Source organism: Rhea americana, unplaced genomic scaffold (genome assembly GCF_003343005.1).
Source record: "Rhea americana isolate MKP2758 unplaced genomic scaffold, rheAme1 scaffold_17, whole genome shotgun sequence".
Taxonomy (NCBI): domain Eukaryota; kingdom Metazoa; phylum Chordata; class Aves; order Rheiformes; family Rheidae; genus Rhea; species Rhea americana.
The window spans coordinates 6,428,482-6,446,073 of NW_028185816.1; the positions used below are offsets into that span (position 1 = coordinate 6,428,482).

The 17,592-nt window shown below is 36.7% G+C and overlaps 1 protein-coding gene across 1 annotated transcript in view; it reads right to left on the reverse strand.

The window, feature by feature from the left end:
- The window catches only part of NAV2 (neuron navigator 2), a 245,917-nt gene that overhangs the window by 107,561 nt on the left and 120,764 nt on the right, over nucleotides 1–17,592 (reverse strand). The window contains exons 7-10 of the mRNA XM_085300906.1: nucleotides 10,926–12,024; nucleotides 8,192–8,304; nucleotides 4,532–4,640; nucleotides 2,492–2,881 (exon numbers count right to left, since the gene is read on the reverse strand). Of these exons, the coding sequence (XP_085157032.1) occupies nucleotides 2,492–2,881; nucleotides 4,532–4,640; nucleotides 8,192–8,304; nucleotides 10,926–12,024 (1,711 nt within the window). The remainder of the gene's footprint in view (nucleotides 1–2,491; nucleotides 2,882–4,531; nucleotides 4,641–8,191; nucleotides 8,305–10,925; nucleotides 12,025–17,592) is intronic.

The window sequence follows — 17,592 nt, forward strand, 5'->3', positions numbered from 1 at the left end:
CTCTCTAATTTCTAAGCAGTATATTATCCACCTCCTATGGACAGGCAATACTACTATGTACTACTGAGCATAAATTGACATTGCGGTAGATAACTCAGCATACTGAGGCTACCAAATCAAAACATCTGGTTACACGGATGATAGCAATTCAGCATTATTAGGTGTCAGTGAGACTCACCAAAGCTAACACCTTCATTTCTTAGACTGATGGTYTAAATCTCTCGATTGATAATGGAATTATATCCAATGTTTTTATTTCAACTCAGTACTGAGGACTCCCATCTAACAGAATCTGCACATATGATTAGTCTCCACAGACTATTTAAACTCAGTAATGTGAAGCTGCTTTCAGGAAAGTTCACTTTAAATGTACATGAGTACAAAGGGATAAGCTCTTAAATCTGCCCAAACGTTGAACTCAGTTAATAATCTGAGAATTAAATTGGGTCTTTCTAACTATGGATTGACCTATAATACAGATTCTGCCCTTAGAACTTAGTCAATGGTTAAAATGATGATGTAAATCAATAAAACAAACCACATTAGCTACAAAAGCCTATTTTGCTAAATAAAAGCAACAGACATGGAAGAGAAAGACATTTATACACACAACATCTCTTCTTGTCAGAACAATTTAAATTTGATATCTCTCTTACCAATCTACTGATACCACTTTTTTTCAATCTGTGGCTGATTATGTTAGAAGAACTGAAAATTATCTCCCTTGTTTAAAAAYTAGTGTGAAATAAGAATCAGGTACTCTGTCTCATACTGTATCTCTCGCTAAAGATGTTGTAACGATCAAGACTAGGGGTGAGCTGTAGTGGAGTAYATGACTGTTCTGCCAAATGTTACTGTACCCACTGTTGGTCTTAACTCACTGCTTCAATACACTTGCAGTGACCATCGAAAACATGTGTTAATTTATGAGTCCCTCAGACCCAGAATCTAAAGACCAGAGCTGTGTTTTTGGACTCTAGAGGCTTTTATACTCTACAGGATGACCAGGGAGTCATGGAATAGGAAATGATACATGGAGATGAGTGAAGTCACAGATTTCTCTGGAAATATCATTCATGAACTTAACAGCTTTCTTATTATTTCCTTTTTCTCCATCTGGAACCTGCATGTTACATTCTGACTAAAGTTCAGTCTTTACTGAATCTGCAAAGACTGGGGCTCCTCTAGGGTACAAACAACAGAAGCTGGAAATGACACARTTCTGCCAGGGGGGCTGCTTATTGCTTACTCTAAGCACTCTATASAAACAATGACACTAATCAGAATTTATTTTCTTCACTTCTAGAGCAATATTACAGATGCAAGTTTGAAAAAAGTTGTAGTCCTGAGGAAAAGCAATAACTGCGAGTACAATAAACATGACAAGACTTAGGTATAAACTGATTTATTTTGCAAAATGGTTATGCGATGCATTACTAATGTAGCAAAAGCTAAAGGTGCTTTTATGTGAAATAAAATTTTGTACTTTTTTTGCATTGGTTTCTCTACCGTATGCTTTTCAAAGAAAGAAAGCCAAATAAAGTCCAACTTTTCAAGAAAGACAGAGTGAAAACATCCATATATTGAAAAAGGACAGAATGAATAGTGGTTTCCAGATTGCTTCCCAGTTAAATTACTGGCAAAGAAACAACTGGATTCTAACTTTCTGCTTCAGTAACAGACACTAAATATTCCAGCTAAACTAATGGTGCAGCAAGTGCTACTATAAACATTGTGGAAAAGCAAAGGATGTAAGGTGGCCAAACAGGTAAAAGGCTGTTACAAAAATAAATAAGTAAAGAGCTAAGTATGTCACTTTCAGCTCAGTGATCATTTTTAGTATCATTTTAAGGCTGATCTATACGAGCAAATCCAGATATATAGTGTGGAAGGACCTGAATACTGACATATTGGAGCAAAGAACAAATGCTTTTTCCCATCAAGACAAAGGTAAGATGTTAATGTAAAACCTTGTTAATAATTGTCTATCAGTTCCTATCTCTTGTATTGTAACTTATATTAACTTGTTCTTTAGATTTTACTTTGCACATGTAACTATTTCAGCCTACACACTGACATGCAAACTCATTTCCTTTCAGTGAACTTTCTCCTGAAAGTTCAGACAGTAAGAGGGTTCTGTAACAGCACAGAAAATGACTCACTCTCTCCATCTTGTGGACATAAATGAATGCTGCAGTACATGCTTGACTTTCCTCAATAGCCCTGATTTAAGAAAACATTTAATCACATACACGAGTAATGTTCCTATCTAAGAACTATTTTTTTAACTTATCCTTAAGCTTAAACCATGTGTTTAAATCCTACTGATTAATCACGAGCTGTCCCTCCAAATTTTTACTAAAATGGGATTAGTATCTTTTTCTTTTCTTTTCTTAATAGTCAAGAGGAATATAGCCTCAATTTAAAGCAATGCAGAAATTACAGAATTYCATGAAGTGTGGTATTTAAGAACAAAACTAAAGGTACTTACCCACTCGTGATATCATCAGTTCTGATATTCTTGCCCAGCACATCTCCATCACTCATGTAGCCGGTGGCATCCATGGTGATACCTTCCAGATCTATTTCATCACTTCCCTTGTCAGAGATGTCCACATGGCAGACATTACTACTGCGGGATGCTAGCTGCCTCCGCAAAGGTGCTGAATACATATAACGTCCCGATTCGGCATTAATGAAGCGGCTGGCATTCCCTCTTGGGGGATATCCGTTTCCCATAGATGGAGCATCACCTGCCTGAAGGCGGGGGCTGGACTGTCCCAGTCTCCATGATAAAGGTGTCGGTCTTCCCGTCAAGCTGAGAATGCTGCGACCGCTTATTTCGGTAGTRACGTTGGTGTCAAATGTAGTTTCCAGTGTGCTAAAATAAATAAATGACCCTGATTAAACATATACTGCTATCATATAGAACAATATTAGATTTCAGGTGATGTTACTTCATGAATTGTAAGACCCCTGATCTTCTGAATGCTCCAGTTACAAAACATAAATAACAGCATTAGCAGAATTTACCTGCTACAAAGTTCTGACAGTTAGATCCGTTCTTCCAACACTGTTTTTAAATAATTATATCCTCGTCCCCAGGCCACCAAGTGTTTAACATATATGAGATCTAATGTAAGCAGAGATTTTTTAATGGATTACTCACAGTATCAAAGTGTAACTTTGTCACCTTCAATCACATATAATCTRACTGTAAAATGTTCTTGTTACTCTAGGGAATGGAATAGCATATTAAGCTCACTAAAAGAACATCRGCCTAAGTGCTATTTTTCTGACATCTTTTCTGCTTCTTTTGGCAGTATTCATGCAACAGTCCTAATACTCTGGAGAGGTATGCAGCATCAAGATGGTAGCTATATCTACACTGAGGAAAGGATAAAATTAAAAAGAATAATAAAGGTAAAACTATTTTCAAAATATATTTTACATATCTRTGAATTAAATGTATATTGCAAAATATTTGGCAATATTTATATACAGCTCTGGTTACAAAAGCATTTCAGGTCATAGACTCTAAATATAGTTTTTGACAAGCATCAAGTATATTAAATTTTCTACTATCCACATCTGAATGACTGGACTCTTTTCCTTTCCTAGTCAGCTAACATATTCTTACCTTTTTTTAATAGAGGATATTCATTAAAATATGCAGCACTGCACTACTTGCAGTGTAACATAAGTACATACTGCAAAAAAAGATATCCTGTAATTATAGCAATTAAATCATAATGAGTTGTCACATTAATTGAAATTTCAAAGAAAAATAGATCCAGGGGGAGTTTGTCTCTTCAAGCTTTTGCTCAGTTTTGGATACTAAGCCAAGGCACAAAGAGTTCATCCAATGAACCAGAGTCCATTAGGCACTATGTAGGACCATGACCTCATTAGAGGCCACACATCATATTCTCCCAAGCTTCCTGTTGAGCATTGAAAAGATCTAAGTCACCAAATGTTTAAATGTAGTGACAGCATTTGTTTATTTAGAGTATATTTTAGATATTGCTAGAGATTTCCAAACAGTGCTTTACTAAAAAAAATTACAAACATGGTTAACTTAATAATATTAAAAAAAATTGTTTGTCCAAAGACTGGTCAGGAATTCAAGTTATGCACTTTATTAAGTGGGTCAAGCACAGTTCACCTGCTTGTTTAAACAAAATATTACACACTAGGGACAGGGGCATAATGCAATGAAGTTGTTCAAGTATAAAATGAAGTAACATTTTAAATGGTATCCTACATTCAAACATCACCTAATGCATTTAACAAGCACTGCTTACTCTCCAACTTTATTTCTATATACAATCTGCCACCATCAGTTACTCATCATAAATCTTGATAAACATCGAACTGAGTTCAAAATCTGTGCTTTAAAGCAAAAACAGAAGATTAGTTTCTTCCACTGTCAGTGTTAATCATTTTCAAGGATGCAATCCAGACAGATCCAAGAGATGTAAAATAAGAACGATTATTTCAATGGTCTCATAAACTCAGGCATGCTTATTACCTGTGAGAGACCTGGGTTCCCCGTAAACTGGACATGGTCTCCTCTAAGTTCTGTCGAAGATCAGCAATGTTYTTCACAGTTCGTAATCGCCGAGTTTCTGGATCCTCTCCTAGAGGAAAAACAAACTATTAGAAAGCATAAGCAGGAAACAGCACAGAACTGAGCTGTTATCTCTGCCTGGATCTGCATCAAACACAATTTTCTGACTGTCCATTATTTAATACTCTGAACAGATAATGATGCAGATACCATTCTCCTAGAGCAAGCACCTGCCATTGCCCCAGTCAGACTAGGGAACAGCTCTGTATCGTTAACTTTATTTCACAGGTTTCTTYTGTAGCAGCAGATGTTTCTGTATTGGCATTTCTCCATATGACCCAGTTTAAATCCTGGTTAACTTTCAACCTCATTAGAACAAATACTCTGTCGATACCATCTTTCCCATCTCCTATTGACACAATAAAAATTGAGCCAGCACAGTCAATCTCTCCATCACTAAACTCTCACCAAATCTTCTTTTCCCATTTTAAATAGATCTCTTTCTACAACAATAGCTTTCTAATAAAATAAATTCTGTTGACTGGGTGCTCCATGCTGAGTGATATTTTAGGTAAAGTAGCAGAAGTTTTTGCTTGTCCACATCACAACACAGGTATCATTACTTGAGTGGTCTATAACAGAAAGTTAGGGATTACTTTTACTTTACTTGGCATCTGTTCTTTAAATAGTCTGTTCCAAAACAAAATTTTCTCCTGTTATTTACCTCCAAAAGAAGAGTCTCTATACTTTAAAAAATGTCCTCCAGGTGCCTCAGCAAAATTTATTTTGTTTACTGGCTCACAGTCATCAATTAGGAAATGCTTTGGTTAATAACTCAGCTGAACTTTAGATAGTCAAACCTTCTCAGTAATTGAAAAGAATTGACTCCTGATTTTGAGCAGCACCAAGGTATTCTTTGGAAGCTGAATGCTGAAACAGACAACCTCCAAAAAGCCACCACAAACCCTTTCTTAGGCACACGAGGGAATGATTTCATTCTAAAGGTTTTACAACTCATGACTAAAGACAGTACTTATTACACCAAATCTAAAAATTTTCAAAACTRGTATCAGCCTTCTCTGCTCAAGCGATGCATTCTTAAGTTGCAACAATACTGGTAATCCATACAACTGGTAGTTTAAATCAGTCTATATACTACGTAAGTCATAAATGTTGAGGAAAACATAAATTAATCTTTAATTTTCTGTTGCCGTTGAACTTCTCACATTCTTTAATCTTCTTATTTCTGAAAGATGCCAGACTGATGGCACAGAAAAACCAACCCTCCTATATGCAAAGCAGCATTGGCACAGACTTCCTACTAGTGCTCATCAAAGTGATGGAGCCCTGACCACGAAGAACTATCTGGGGAACAGAAGACAGATTTTTATGCTTATACAATTATTGGCCTTTCTGAGACAAACACTAATGGCTCAGTTAGTGTCCATGATACCATTTTTTTTTCATATGGGCCTCTGCTCCCTGGGATTTAAACTAACAATACATTTCACTTAGGCTAAACGATCAAATAATTATGACCTGGCTGTATTGGAAATAGCAGCCTGATAAGCTTGATTGCTTTAGCCACTGGGTCCCTGGGACAGAAAACATTTTTCTACACTCATGGATCTACAAATTATTGCAGCAAAGAACATGAAATATTTATATGCCGTTAGCCTAACAAAGGTCAGAGTGCTCTTTCACAGATCATTTCTCTCATAGATTTGAAGGAAAGCACTAGATAAGTTCTTAAAAGAACATACAAGAGACTTAGCTGAGGTAAAACTGAATTTATTTCTATTGAGATCACTCTCAAACCAAAATTGAAATAAAATTTTCATTTAAATAAGATTCAAACATGGATTACAAAGATTTTTAAAGGACAGATACTGAATAATGGTACTAAAATTAATTATTAAATCACTTGGCTCTTCATGAATATGCAGTATCATTAAACTATGCAGTTTCTAATTTTCCCTGCCTGGACTCTCTCTCTCTCTCTCTCTCTCTTTTTCTAAAATGTGTGTTTTTAAATTAAAGTCATCAATAACTGCTATGTCCATATAGGGGAAGAAGAAATCTATTACTTATTTCTTCAAATTTATTTGGGTTGAGGAATTGTTATGTTTTGTTTGTTAATTTTCCCCTAAGACTCCTTTATTGACTACTGCTGACTGTGGAGTTTGGCTACACAGAGTTGATTCTGGCATCTCCACTGTTTGAGGTTGTCATGCTCTCTCGCATTTTGGGATCCCAAGCTTACATATTCTACTAATTTGTATTTATATAGCATCTGTCTTTAAAGACTAAAGATCTTGCATGATCTATAAACACTCCACAGTTCACAGCCTGAAATACATCTAGGCTAGGCCATGCAATAATGATTAAGAGGTCATACTGAAAAAGCTTAAGAAGCAGGACACTCTGTGTCTCKTACTATGAACTGGCTCTCATATTTGAGTATGAACTCAAAATTGTGCTCAAGGATTTTAATCCTTGTGCCCTTTATTTGCCTTTTTAATATTTAATCCAGCTATATATAAATCATAGGTGCAGTTATGTGCACTTATGCATTCCTACAGCCTTTTTCTTCGCCAATGACTCTGCCTCTTGGCTTTGCCATCAGCCTATGCATATACAGGTGTAAATGTGGCAKTGACAGAATATGTAATGAAATATGAAGTTAATCCAATTGTGAAACTTTTAGCCACATGACTTTCCAAGAGGAATAATCAGTTTCAAAACTCACATTAAACTGGATGATGCCAGGACTAACTAGATGTTATTCTACTGATGGGGTACACTGTAATATAACTTTCCAATATATAATGGTCCAATAAGCATAAATATAGACATTGTTAAGATCAGAATGGAACAAGGAGGAGAGACTTAATTGTGACTTAAAACCACTTTTTATACCTTTAGGAGAATATAGCAAATAAAAACTGCTTTGTTATCATGGGTAAGCTTAAAAATTATTGCTCATYATCAAATATTTCTTATAATAGCAGGAAGTCTAGATAAATACGAAAAGTACYTTGTAATTTAGACTACTTATATCTTAATCACAATTTAGGCTTGTGTATGCTGGACACAGCAAACTGAAGTTGGATTTCAGTGTTCTATTGCTGCAAAACCACTTCTTAAACTGTGAACTAATGAGAGTGAATGCTGAGATTCCTCCAAATCTATAAACTGATCAAAACATCAAGGACATTAATTTAATCTCTTCTGTAACTTCTGAAGTCTTAAAGTTTAAAAAATAAAAAATTAATACCATATGTTTGGGGATAATTAGAACCCTCATAAGATCTTAATTTTAAAAGGTGTTATGTATCTCCCAGAAGACACTACACACCCACAGCTTTAATGATTTCCAGAAATTTGAAGGGCATACAGTTYTGCAGAACTTGGGTCTTCAGTATTCAAAATACTAATAGCCAGTTTCCATTACTGAAGAGCCAAAAGAAATATCGTAACTAATAAAAAGCAAAGCCCTCCAAATAAAAACAAATTAGATTCTCCYCAAAGAGGGAGCTCCTGATTTCCAACTTGTTTCAGCCTTTTCGCTTGTTCTTATTTAACCAGATCACAGTTAGAAAGTTATGCTGYCAGACATACCTGAGAGGTCTTCAAGCCCAGGCTGTCCAGTTTTGACGTAAAGCGCGGAATCCATGCTGACCCCTCCTGTGCTGGCCTCAGCTGTTACATTCCCTTCGTTGTCTGTCTGTGATCTAAAAGGCAAAACAAAACAGAGATGTGCAGTCACTCACAATCAAAAGTATATCAACTAGAGCAACTAGACAACTGTGCCCGCCATCAGCCACTTCGTCTTTTTCTCCAGAATAGACTGGCAGACTGGCTTTACATTATTCATTAGTCCCATGTTGAATTATGTCCTAGAAATGGAAACAAGCACTCAGCTGTAAAAAATAAAAAATTCATAGTCAAATATAGACTTCACAGCTCTTCAGATAGGTCCCTAAGAAGCTTGGATTTCTAGCTAAATTTTAATTCTCCTTAACATTATATGTTGTGACTAATACTCTGATTCTCTCTAATAAAGTTTGTATTACACAAACACAAAGCAGCTAGTGCATGATGGTGTGCTACACTTCTCCAGATCTTTCTTCTACAACTAGCACCATGACTCATTTTTATTTTAAAATAAATGGATGGATAAAACTAACTTCAGACTCCAATTTGTAGTCTGACATATGGCTCTCATGAAACAAAAGGTTCATTAGAATCTGTTCTCTGATCTAAGATATCTGGACTCATTTCATTTTACTGGTTGCCCTATGTTTTGCTCTTAGAGTAGCACCAACAAGCAGTTGGATGTTTTCCTGTCAAAGGCAGGAGCGCTCTAAAAAAGAGAGGACACAGCAGACAAGTACTTGACTAATCTCAATTTCAGCTGACACTATATGAAAGAGAATATATACATTTTTTTTAACATAAAAAAACAGAAAAGTAAGTCTACGGGCCGCAGAGAAGTTTAGTCTAAAGTAACCTCAATTCATATCAGAAAAAATCTGAGACTGCTGCTGCAACCCATTAACTTTGGCACTTTGCAGTCATTTGCCTTCCCTGCAACTAGTGTTGGAGCCCTAAATGCACGCTGGGGAATCTGCCATAGCTGTGAATAACAAGGTGAGGAGGTAGCTGAGAGGCCTGATCACAGAGAAGCAAAGAAGACAGAACTATTCCCTAGAGTTGCATTTTGCAGAGAAGAAAAAGCATCTGAATAGTAAATTCATAATAATACTATATATTTGTCTTGTGAATCAACATAATTTGAGTTTCATCTTTCTTTCAAAGCCTGCAAGATGATACCAGTTGGCGTTTTTCTTCCACTGCTAAAAAGTGAAGACTTTTTGAGTTCTCAGCTCCTTCCTCTGGCTGCCAATAGGTAGCTGCATAACTGTTGTTTATAGAAGGTCAAATAAATATTGCCTAGAGTTTATCAGTGTATTTGGATTACAGTAAATATATAGTTTGCACCTGCTTTTACACTTCAGATGTTATTTATATTCACACTACTTGAGGTCAACACCAAATAGAGTGCTTTTTACTTTAGCTGTTGAAAGGACATGGTAGTCATATAACAATCCAACATGTCATGAACACATCTTTGCATGTTAGAAGGAATAAACAAAGCACTTGACAATTACTATTTCAGTTATTGATTAAAATAGTACAAACTGCACTGGCAATTTCCAACTCAAAATAAACTTTAAAAAATTATTAGGTGTAGGTCCAACCATCAGCCAAAGATGTGACAATAATGMTGATAAAAATGGACATGAGAACAATAGCTATCCAGAACATGTAACATTAATACAGATTTTTGACAGGTTGGTTCTTCCCAACTGGCACATTTTCATGTCATTCATTGCATACCAGAAGAGTCAGAAGACACAAGGTCACTCTTTCCATTTTGCATTCCTACTCAGGCCTGAGCAATCACTCTGTATCCTCCTGCTTCAGTTTCATTTCATTTACATTCTCTTTTATTTAAAAAATGGACTGTAGTCAACCATCTCTTTTACATTACACCTTCCAACAGATCAAAGGCAAAAAAACACATAGTAAAATTGAAAAATCACAGAAAAAGGCAACAAAGATGACCAAAGGGTAGGAACATTAGCTATACAAGAAGTAACTAAGCAGACTAGAGCATTTTAGCCTTGTAAGATACACTCCTTAAGGTAAGGAGGGGTATGATAATGGTCTATAAAATCATGAGCAGCATGAAGATGATGAGGAGAGAACAACTGTTTGCAGTCTAGATGAAAGTAAGGTATGACTCCATATCGCTTTTCCTATGCTTACCTCATTCAGGGTAAAYGTAAGCACAGAGGAGTAGATATGCTCTTGTTCTATTTTACTTACAGTTTCTTTCTTTTTTTAAGATTTTCCATCGCTGCTTTTACTGAGGCAGCTTCACCAGTTAGCCACACTTAATAGAATGAGTATGTGTACATCACAACTGGTACTTCTTTAACTTTTAAGCCTATGATGTATAAAATAAACCTAAGCCACGTAGTATGAGAAAAAGGCAAAGACAGTAGTTGATACCAAGTAGGCAGTGTTCTGATGTTGATTGTTAGTAGTGTCAGATACAATTATTTCCCTTCTTACCTACCAGAACTTCTTATACTTCTCAGTCTGGTTGCCTTTAACAACCATTTTTGCGTGAATGTATAAATTGTCCTTTCTAAAAGCAAAAAAACTTTACATGATAYGGCATCTACACCGCTTTCTTCCCTCACCCTCCCAAAAGGGCATGACAAGTGAATCTTCCTATACAAATATCATGTTCAAAAAAGTGTGTTTGAAGAGTTAAACATACCTGTACATAAATGGAGCTACTGTGGCAGTGTTCGGGTGATTATATTGCTGTTGAGGATGAGGTAGCTGAACACTCACAGTATTGCTTCCTGTAGTTTGTGTCGTAGTTGCTGATCCATTGACAGCTTGGCTGCTGTTGCTATTGTTGAGACCTCCCATTCCTTTTCCTTCTGAAGAGGCTATACTTGAAGAGGAACTGGAATTCCTGCTGTCTAGTTGAGCCTTCTGATGAGAGAGCCCTGAGCCAGGTTTCCCACTGCGGCTTCTCTCACTTTCTTTTGCAGAAACTGGGGCACTTGAGGATTTCCCTGTGGTGTTTTTCATTCCTGGTTTTGGTATTCCACTGTGCGAAGGGGCAGAGGCCTCCTTCTTGGCACTATTCAGCTTTCCTCCTTTTGGAATAAAGCTTGCAATCTTTGAAGACTTTTTTGGCATCTCTGTTGTTGCTAGTGCTGTCTGTTCTTCTTTTGGCTCCTCTTTTATGTCCAGCTTTTCAGTGATGGATGTTCTTTTTGCAATGTCTTTGCTTTTATCCTTTTCTTTCTCTTTCTGTTTCTCTTTATCCTTCTCATTACCCTTTGGAGAACTTTTCTTATTAGTCAGTGCCCGGCTAAAAGTTCTTTGTGCAATTCCCTTCAGTGCAATTTTGGGACTGCTGGACATGGATCCTGTATTGTTCACATTCTGATTCGTGGCATCAATTTCTTCGCTTTCCTCAAAGCTCGGAAGTGTCTCTAGCTTTTCACAACTATTCTCCCGAGACCCTGAACACTCAAGCGTTGTCCCTCCTGCTTTGGAGCCGCCTTTGCTATTGAAGAGTTTTAATTTTTCAAGCATGGATTTTTGACCATTGGGAGCTGTTTTGACCATTTCTGAGGGTGCCTTTGGAGGCTCTGATACTGGCTGCTTTACAGATAACATGGAAGACGTAGCTGTGTGCTTAGCACTAAGGGATTTACTGCGCCAAGGTTTAATAGCAGAGCTGGGCTGAGGGATGGCTGACGAGTTATTGCAACCAAGAGTACTGCTGCAGCTTTGAACTGAAGATGATACATTTTCATTCATTCCTGTGGGCTGGGAGGCTGTACTGTCTGCAGACTCTGAAAAAAAAAGAAATACAAAATACAGTAGTACCTGGTATTAAAGCTAGTCTGAGATTTCCTTCTGTAATGAAAGATCAGGAACTTCACACTAACAACATTARAGAGAGACAAGTATCACTACTTTAAACATCAATATTACTTAAACAAAATAAACCTAGTTATTTTTCTCCAACTCAGCAGAACAAACAGCAACAAGATCCCACTATGTAATTTACATTTACTTACTTGCTGTTTCAAAAAAAAAAGAAAGAAAGAAAAAAAAAGAATCTTTCTCCAATTCAAACCAAAAATGTATTTTGCAATGTGTTTCTCTTATTAAGTCCGTAATACTTTTTCATTCGCAAAAACAGCATTATTTTCGGAGGGAAAGCAGGCTTCTCTCTGCTTTGGCAAAACTTTTGCTGTCCAAGTTCAATTCTTAGAAAAACCTCAAACATATAAAAATGCAGAAGTAAGGAAGAAAAATATAACTGAAGTTGTTTCACTTTGGGGAAGGGGACATTCAGATCTTCATATGCACAAAGATAGAAGCAAAATCCATATACAAACATAAAACCAATTATGCCCCTATGCAAGGAACCAAAATGATATATTATCACATAACTTAATTCAGCTGTAAGAGAAATTAGTGGCAGTAAGTGTACACCCTCCTCTTTGGTGAGAGCAAATCTGCCGTTTATTTCGTCCTTTGAACATTATTTGTTCTTCCTAAGAAATTAGTTCAGAGCCTAAAGAGAGCTTGAAAAAATCACACTCACCTACCAGTGGCCACTTCTGCTCTGAAGTTTCTCTTTGCAAAGTTTCCTTTTTGGAGACGTTGCTCTCTCAATTATCACAAATATGTTTTCTGTTAAACTGCTCATGTTTCCAATTAACTTTTGTCATCTACGTCTGTTCGCCTGCCCAGCAGCCTGCTGGGGATTAACGGCTCTTACCTATATTTCCCTGCCCTCTAGCAATAAAGTAAACTGTGTATAAAGCTGCTTTTCTTTAATTTAAAAATCAACAGCAGTTGAGAGCGTACATTTTCAGCAGCATGAGCAGCCCTGTGAATTCAGTCCTGTAAATCATGAACCGCTGCAACCACACAGGGACTGTTTTACTTCACTTTCAGCTGCTCACTGAAGATATGGCTCTGTTAACCTCTCATCTGTGATCCAAACCAGATCTACCAAAGATTTAAAGCACATACATCTTCATGACTTAGCAGAGAATCAGATTTCTAAGAGTATTAGAGATTCTTTAATAATAAACTCACTCATTTTACATGGTTACATACTAAGTAGGATAGCAGGAATTAATGACACTTTTAAAAAATATTACTGAAGCTGGAAGATTTCCAGGACTCTGTTATTAACCAGTAACTATATTGGCTTGTCATACTAGTCCTTTTCCTATGGAAAACTATCCCCATGGAGATGGAAGGAAGCAATTGCCAGTTTACAGGCACATAAAGGAGTTGTACTTCTACATTAGTGCTATTCTGCTGACTTCAAGGGCATTACGACTCCTGTTTTACTCTAGCACAGAAGGAACGTCCCAAAGAGTAATGCCACCTGGTCCTCTAATTGCTCTGTCTCAGCCTGCTAAACTCAACCACACGCATTAAGGAGGGCTGAAGAAGTGGTGATGTAGGAGTTGCACCAACTCCAGCGAGAAGGAAAGCAAGAATYCCCCATCATGGTGTCCTGCCTGCAGGCAGGAGAAAGGAAGGAAGGTCAGAAGTACTTTAGAAGCTGTTGAAAATGTCATTCCCTCTGCCTGCAAAACCTGTGCACCATTGCTTTGTCCTGCATACTTCTTACAGTACATTGCTGAGTTTTTAATTATTTTTATCTCCAGAAGTCCTTTTACCTATCAAAATTTACTCCTGATTGCAACACTGCCCTGTTGTCTTTTTGTAGACTCTGAACAAATAAGCCTTTGTCTCATTCTGTATTCAGCAAAACACACCTACCAAAGTAATGAAAGCTTCACAAAACTCCCAACAATATGTTATTTATAATTACTTCATTTAGCTTCTCTTGAAAAACAACAAGTAATTGCCCATCTCAGGGTCTGGATCCTTCTAGAGAAACTGAGAAGTCACAGTCCAAATGTATTTTGTCTTACAATGATAAACACACCCAGACACAAAGTGTACCCACGCCCATAAATCAACAGAGACATCTGTGATTTGTGAACATATCTGGGATGAGTTTAGAGTTGGATCTAGGGATGAAGTGTAACATATTAATCATATGGTATCATAAAATTAAATATATTAATCATATCAACACAAGGAGTAATGAGGAAATGGACTGGTGCAATGTAAGGATGACAGATTGAAATTCACTGGTAAGAAAGCCATTTGCAAAGTAGTGCTTATTGTTCTACATATACATATACAAGGCAGCAATAAATGAAGGAAGAGCTGTTCCAGAGTCAGGTAGTACAACATATGCATCATCTACCTACAACTCAAACACATTTTGGGGTGAGACAGCATTCAGCCCAAGAACGTAGCCAATAGAACATATTTGTGAAAGATTTGCGTACTTTTCAAAAAGCCTCTTAAAACAAAAGTTTAAAACAAATACAAATAAAGTAAGTTGTATTTGTGTAAAGAAAGCCATTCTGCATTCAGTACATTTCAGAGCTCACTTCAGGAGCCTTGACTTGAGCAGCAATCTGCAGACTAGGGCCCATGCCTCAGAAAAGAGTTACCTGGGTACTCGGTTCTACTCTATAACCTAGTTATGAGGTCTTCCTCTGCCTCAAACACCTGCAGCTCAACTCTGAAAGCAGAAAATGTAGACAGCCCACATCAAAACAGCCTTCATATGAGTATTACAACATTTCTTGAAAGTGARTGAAGGATGTCAGTTCCCTTGGGAAGTGAACTTCATCCTAAGAGCATAGGCAAATGCTCTAAATCTTTGGACTTTGGGGAGAAAGGTCTTTTTGGATCAAATGAAACAGCATCTTTTTTTTTTCCAATCCAAAATAATTAAATAATTTCTCAAAATTTCTTTCCAAAAAAAAAAAAGATGTCATTCTCATGTCAGAGAAATGAGAATAAAGACCACAGTATTATGACTGTAACAAACAGAAAAAATGAACACATGAGAACATTAATATGATTTTCAGGGTTTGTATGCAACATTTTCCAGAAATGATCTTGAAAAAGGTTGGATTCTACATGTCTAATATCAATGAAAAGTACTTAGGAACTCTTAAATATATATCAAGTGGCTACACTTCAAAAAAGAAAGAAGATATTTGCTTACACAAGTACAGTGGATTTATACTATGGTCAAATACAGTGAAAGTGGAAATGCAAAGTCCTCGAGTCTTTGTTACTTTGTAACATACAAAGCTAATGCAAGAAGAAGAGGTTGACATTAAAACTCTCTCATGAAAACTGGCTTCAACTTCAGTAAACTTCARTCTTTTAAGATTCTCCATTTCTTTCTCACAAACAAGTCTTCTGGCTCTTTTACTCCTAAGATCAATGTCTACCCTTGGTAAATGAAATGAGTTCTGTTGCCAGAACGTAGATTCAAATACTAGGTTTCCTAATGAAGCAGTAACACCAATACRTGTATAATATATCAGCATGCAAAGCAGAAAGTTGTATTCAGCATAGCATAGGCCCTCCTTTCATGAAAACGAGAGCAGGTTTCATGCATTCTATTAATACGCTTATTATTTCCCATGTGTTCCTTTGTGAGGGAGATATTTTCTTTCTTCAGCAACCTGCATTAACTAAAACTGACTATAAAAGAAATGTTTTCAAAACCAGCTACAGTCTACAATAAATAATGATCTCTTTCCTCTTTTCAAAGTCAAATGTTGGCCTGGAATCTATTTTGTTCCTAGTGTTCCTGTTAAAAAGATGTTGGTGGTCTAGTTCCAATGCCAATACGCACTGTAGCATGGGTAAATCTGATTTCAGCTGCTCCTATAAAGTCTTAACTGCATCTGCGAACACAGCCATTTGTGAGGGAAAGAGTCTAAAAGCTTATGATTTAAATCTTCCACTGAAGTCTTTGAGAGTTTACATTATAAGAAGGTCTGGAGAAAATATATGCAATTTCCCATCATTTGTCAAGTTAAGTCTAAGCAAGTATACTCTGATTTGCTATAAATGAAAACTTTCAAAAACAATCATTATAAGCATGAAAGGCAGTATGAAGACAAAGGATGTTTTCACAGTTACTTCTTAGAAAGGTCAAGAACTTAACAGTATTTTTATTCATTTTAAAATGAATAAGCTGTCATTTTTTATTTCACAACTATGGGAAAAATAAAAAGTTCTCATGAAAAGATACATCTTTAGTCCAGCTCACAGATTAGATAGCTCTAATTTAAAAGCAAATCCATAATCAAATTCTAATTTAGGAAGTAAAAGCAGATCTGCTCTATGACATTACAGTGTCAGAACTGTAGAAACCACTGTGCCAGCTTCATCATTTCCCATGCAGAGAATAATTGGTGAGTCTTGACCCTTTCCATCCACCCACCAGAAGACTCTCCTTCAAAGTACTATGAATAAGCAGTCCTACAAAGAAAAGCTTTTTAGCTGAGCTATATCTTYGCCACTGGTGATTTATCATGCTTAGCAACCCCCTGAAGTATGGAAACGTCTGTATTTCTGCAGGAGCCCACTAAAAAAAAAAAAGATTTTTTTCCATTATCAAAAACAAGAGCAGGTTGAGCAGAGCATTCCTAACAAGAACAAAGGGCACATAGCCCTTTATCAAAATAAGCAAAACTTTTCTGATTCATGGAAGTTTCTATTTCAGTTGTAACACTACTGACGTTAGAGAGCTACAGGTGTGCTGAATAGACTGGCTGACTTTACTGGGTCAGGGATACGGGCAGAGCCACGGTCTTCACTGGCAGGATGCCTGAACCCTTGTATTGTTTTCTCTGTTCTGGGCCACAACAAAAAGTGACAAAAAGCATTTTCATAAAAGCAGAATTCACCAGACAGGCAAATTCTATGTAATCTAAGAGAAGACTGGATARGAAATATTTTGCTTTGCTGAGGACAAAAACTTCACCACACTGGGTGCAATTGGTTCTTTTAACTTCTATCCACTGGCTTTGTTTCTGAAGGTGATTCAATTTATTTTAAAATGGGACAAAAATTACCTTTACTGCTTGACATATTAAGTTTTATTTCTTTTCATCTTAACTACTTCTTTGAYCCCTCATGACACAACCTTTATCTGTAACTTCAGCAGCAGTTCTATGTACTCAGTACTTCTGAAAACCAGTACCAAAGTCTGTGGAAATGTCAGTCACTAAACTTTCACATTTCTGTAAAGCCTCTGCTGTTCACACAGAGCTTCAGCATGTGAAACAACAGTTCTGTTGTTCGTGCACCAAGACTCAGCATTTTTGCTGAGCTGAAGGGATGCAAACCGGGAGCACAGGCAATCCTTTTCTCCTATTGTCTTCACATAACTGAGTAAGACACTTGAATTCAAAGTTGTTTTTGTTTAGTTACTGTAAAATTCAAAACGCTGTCCACATGACTGCCTAAGAACAAGGTTGGAGGGACCTCTATCGACCACA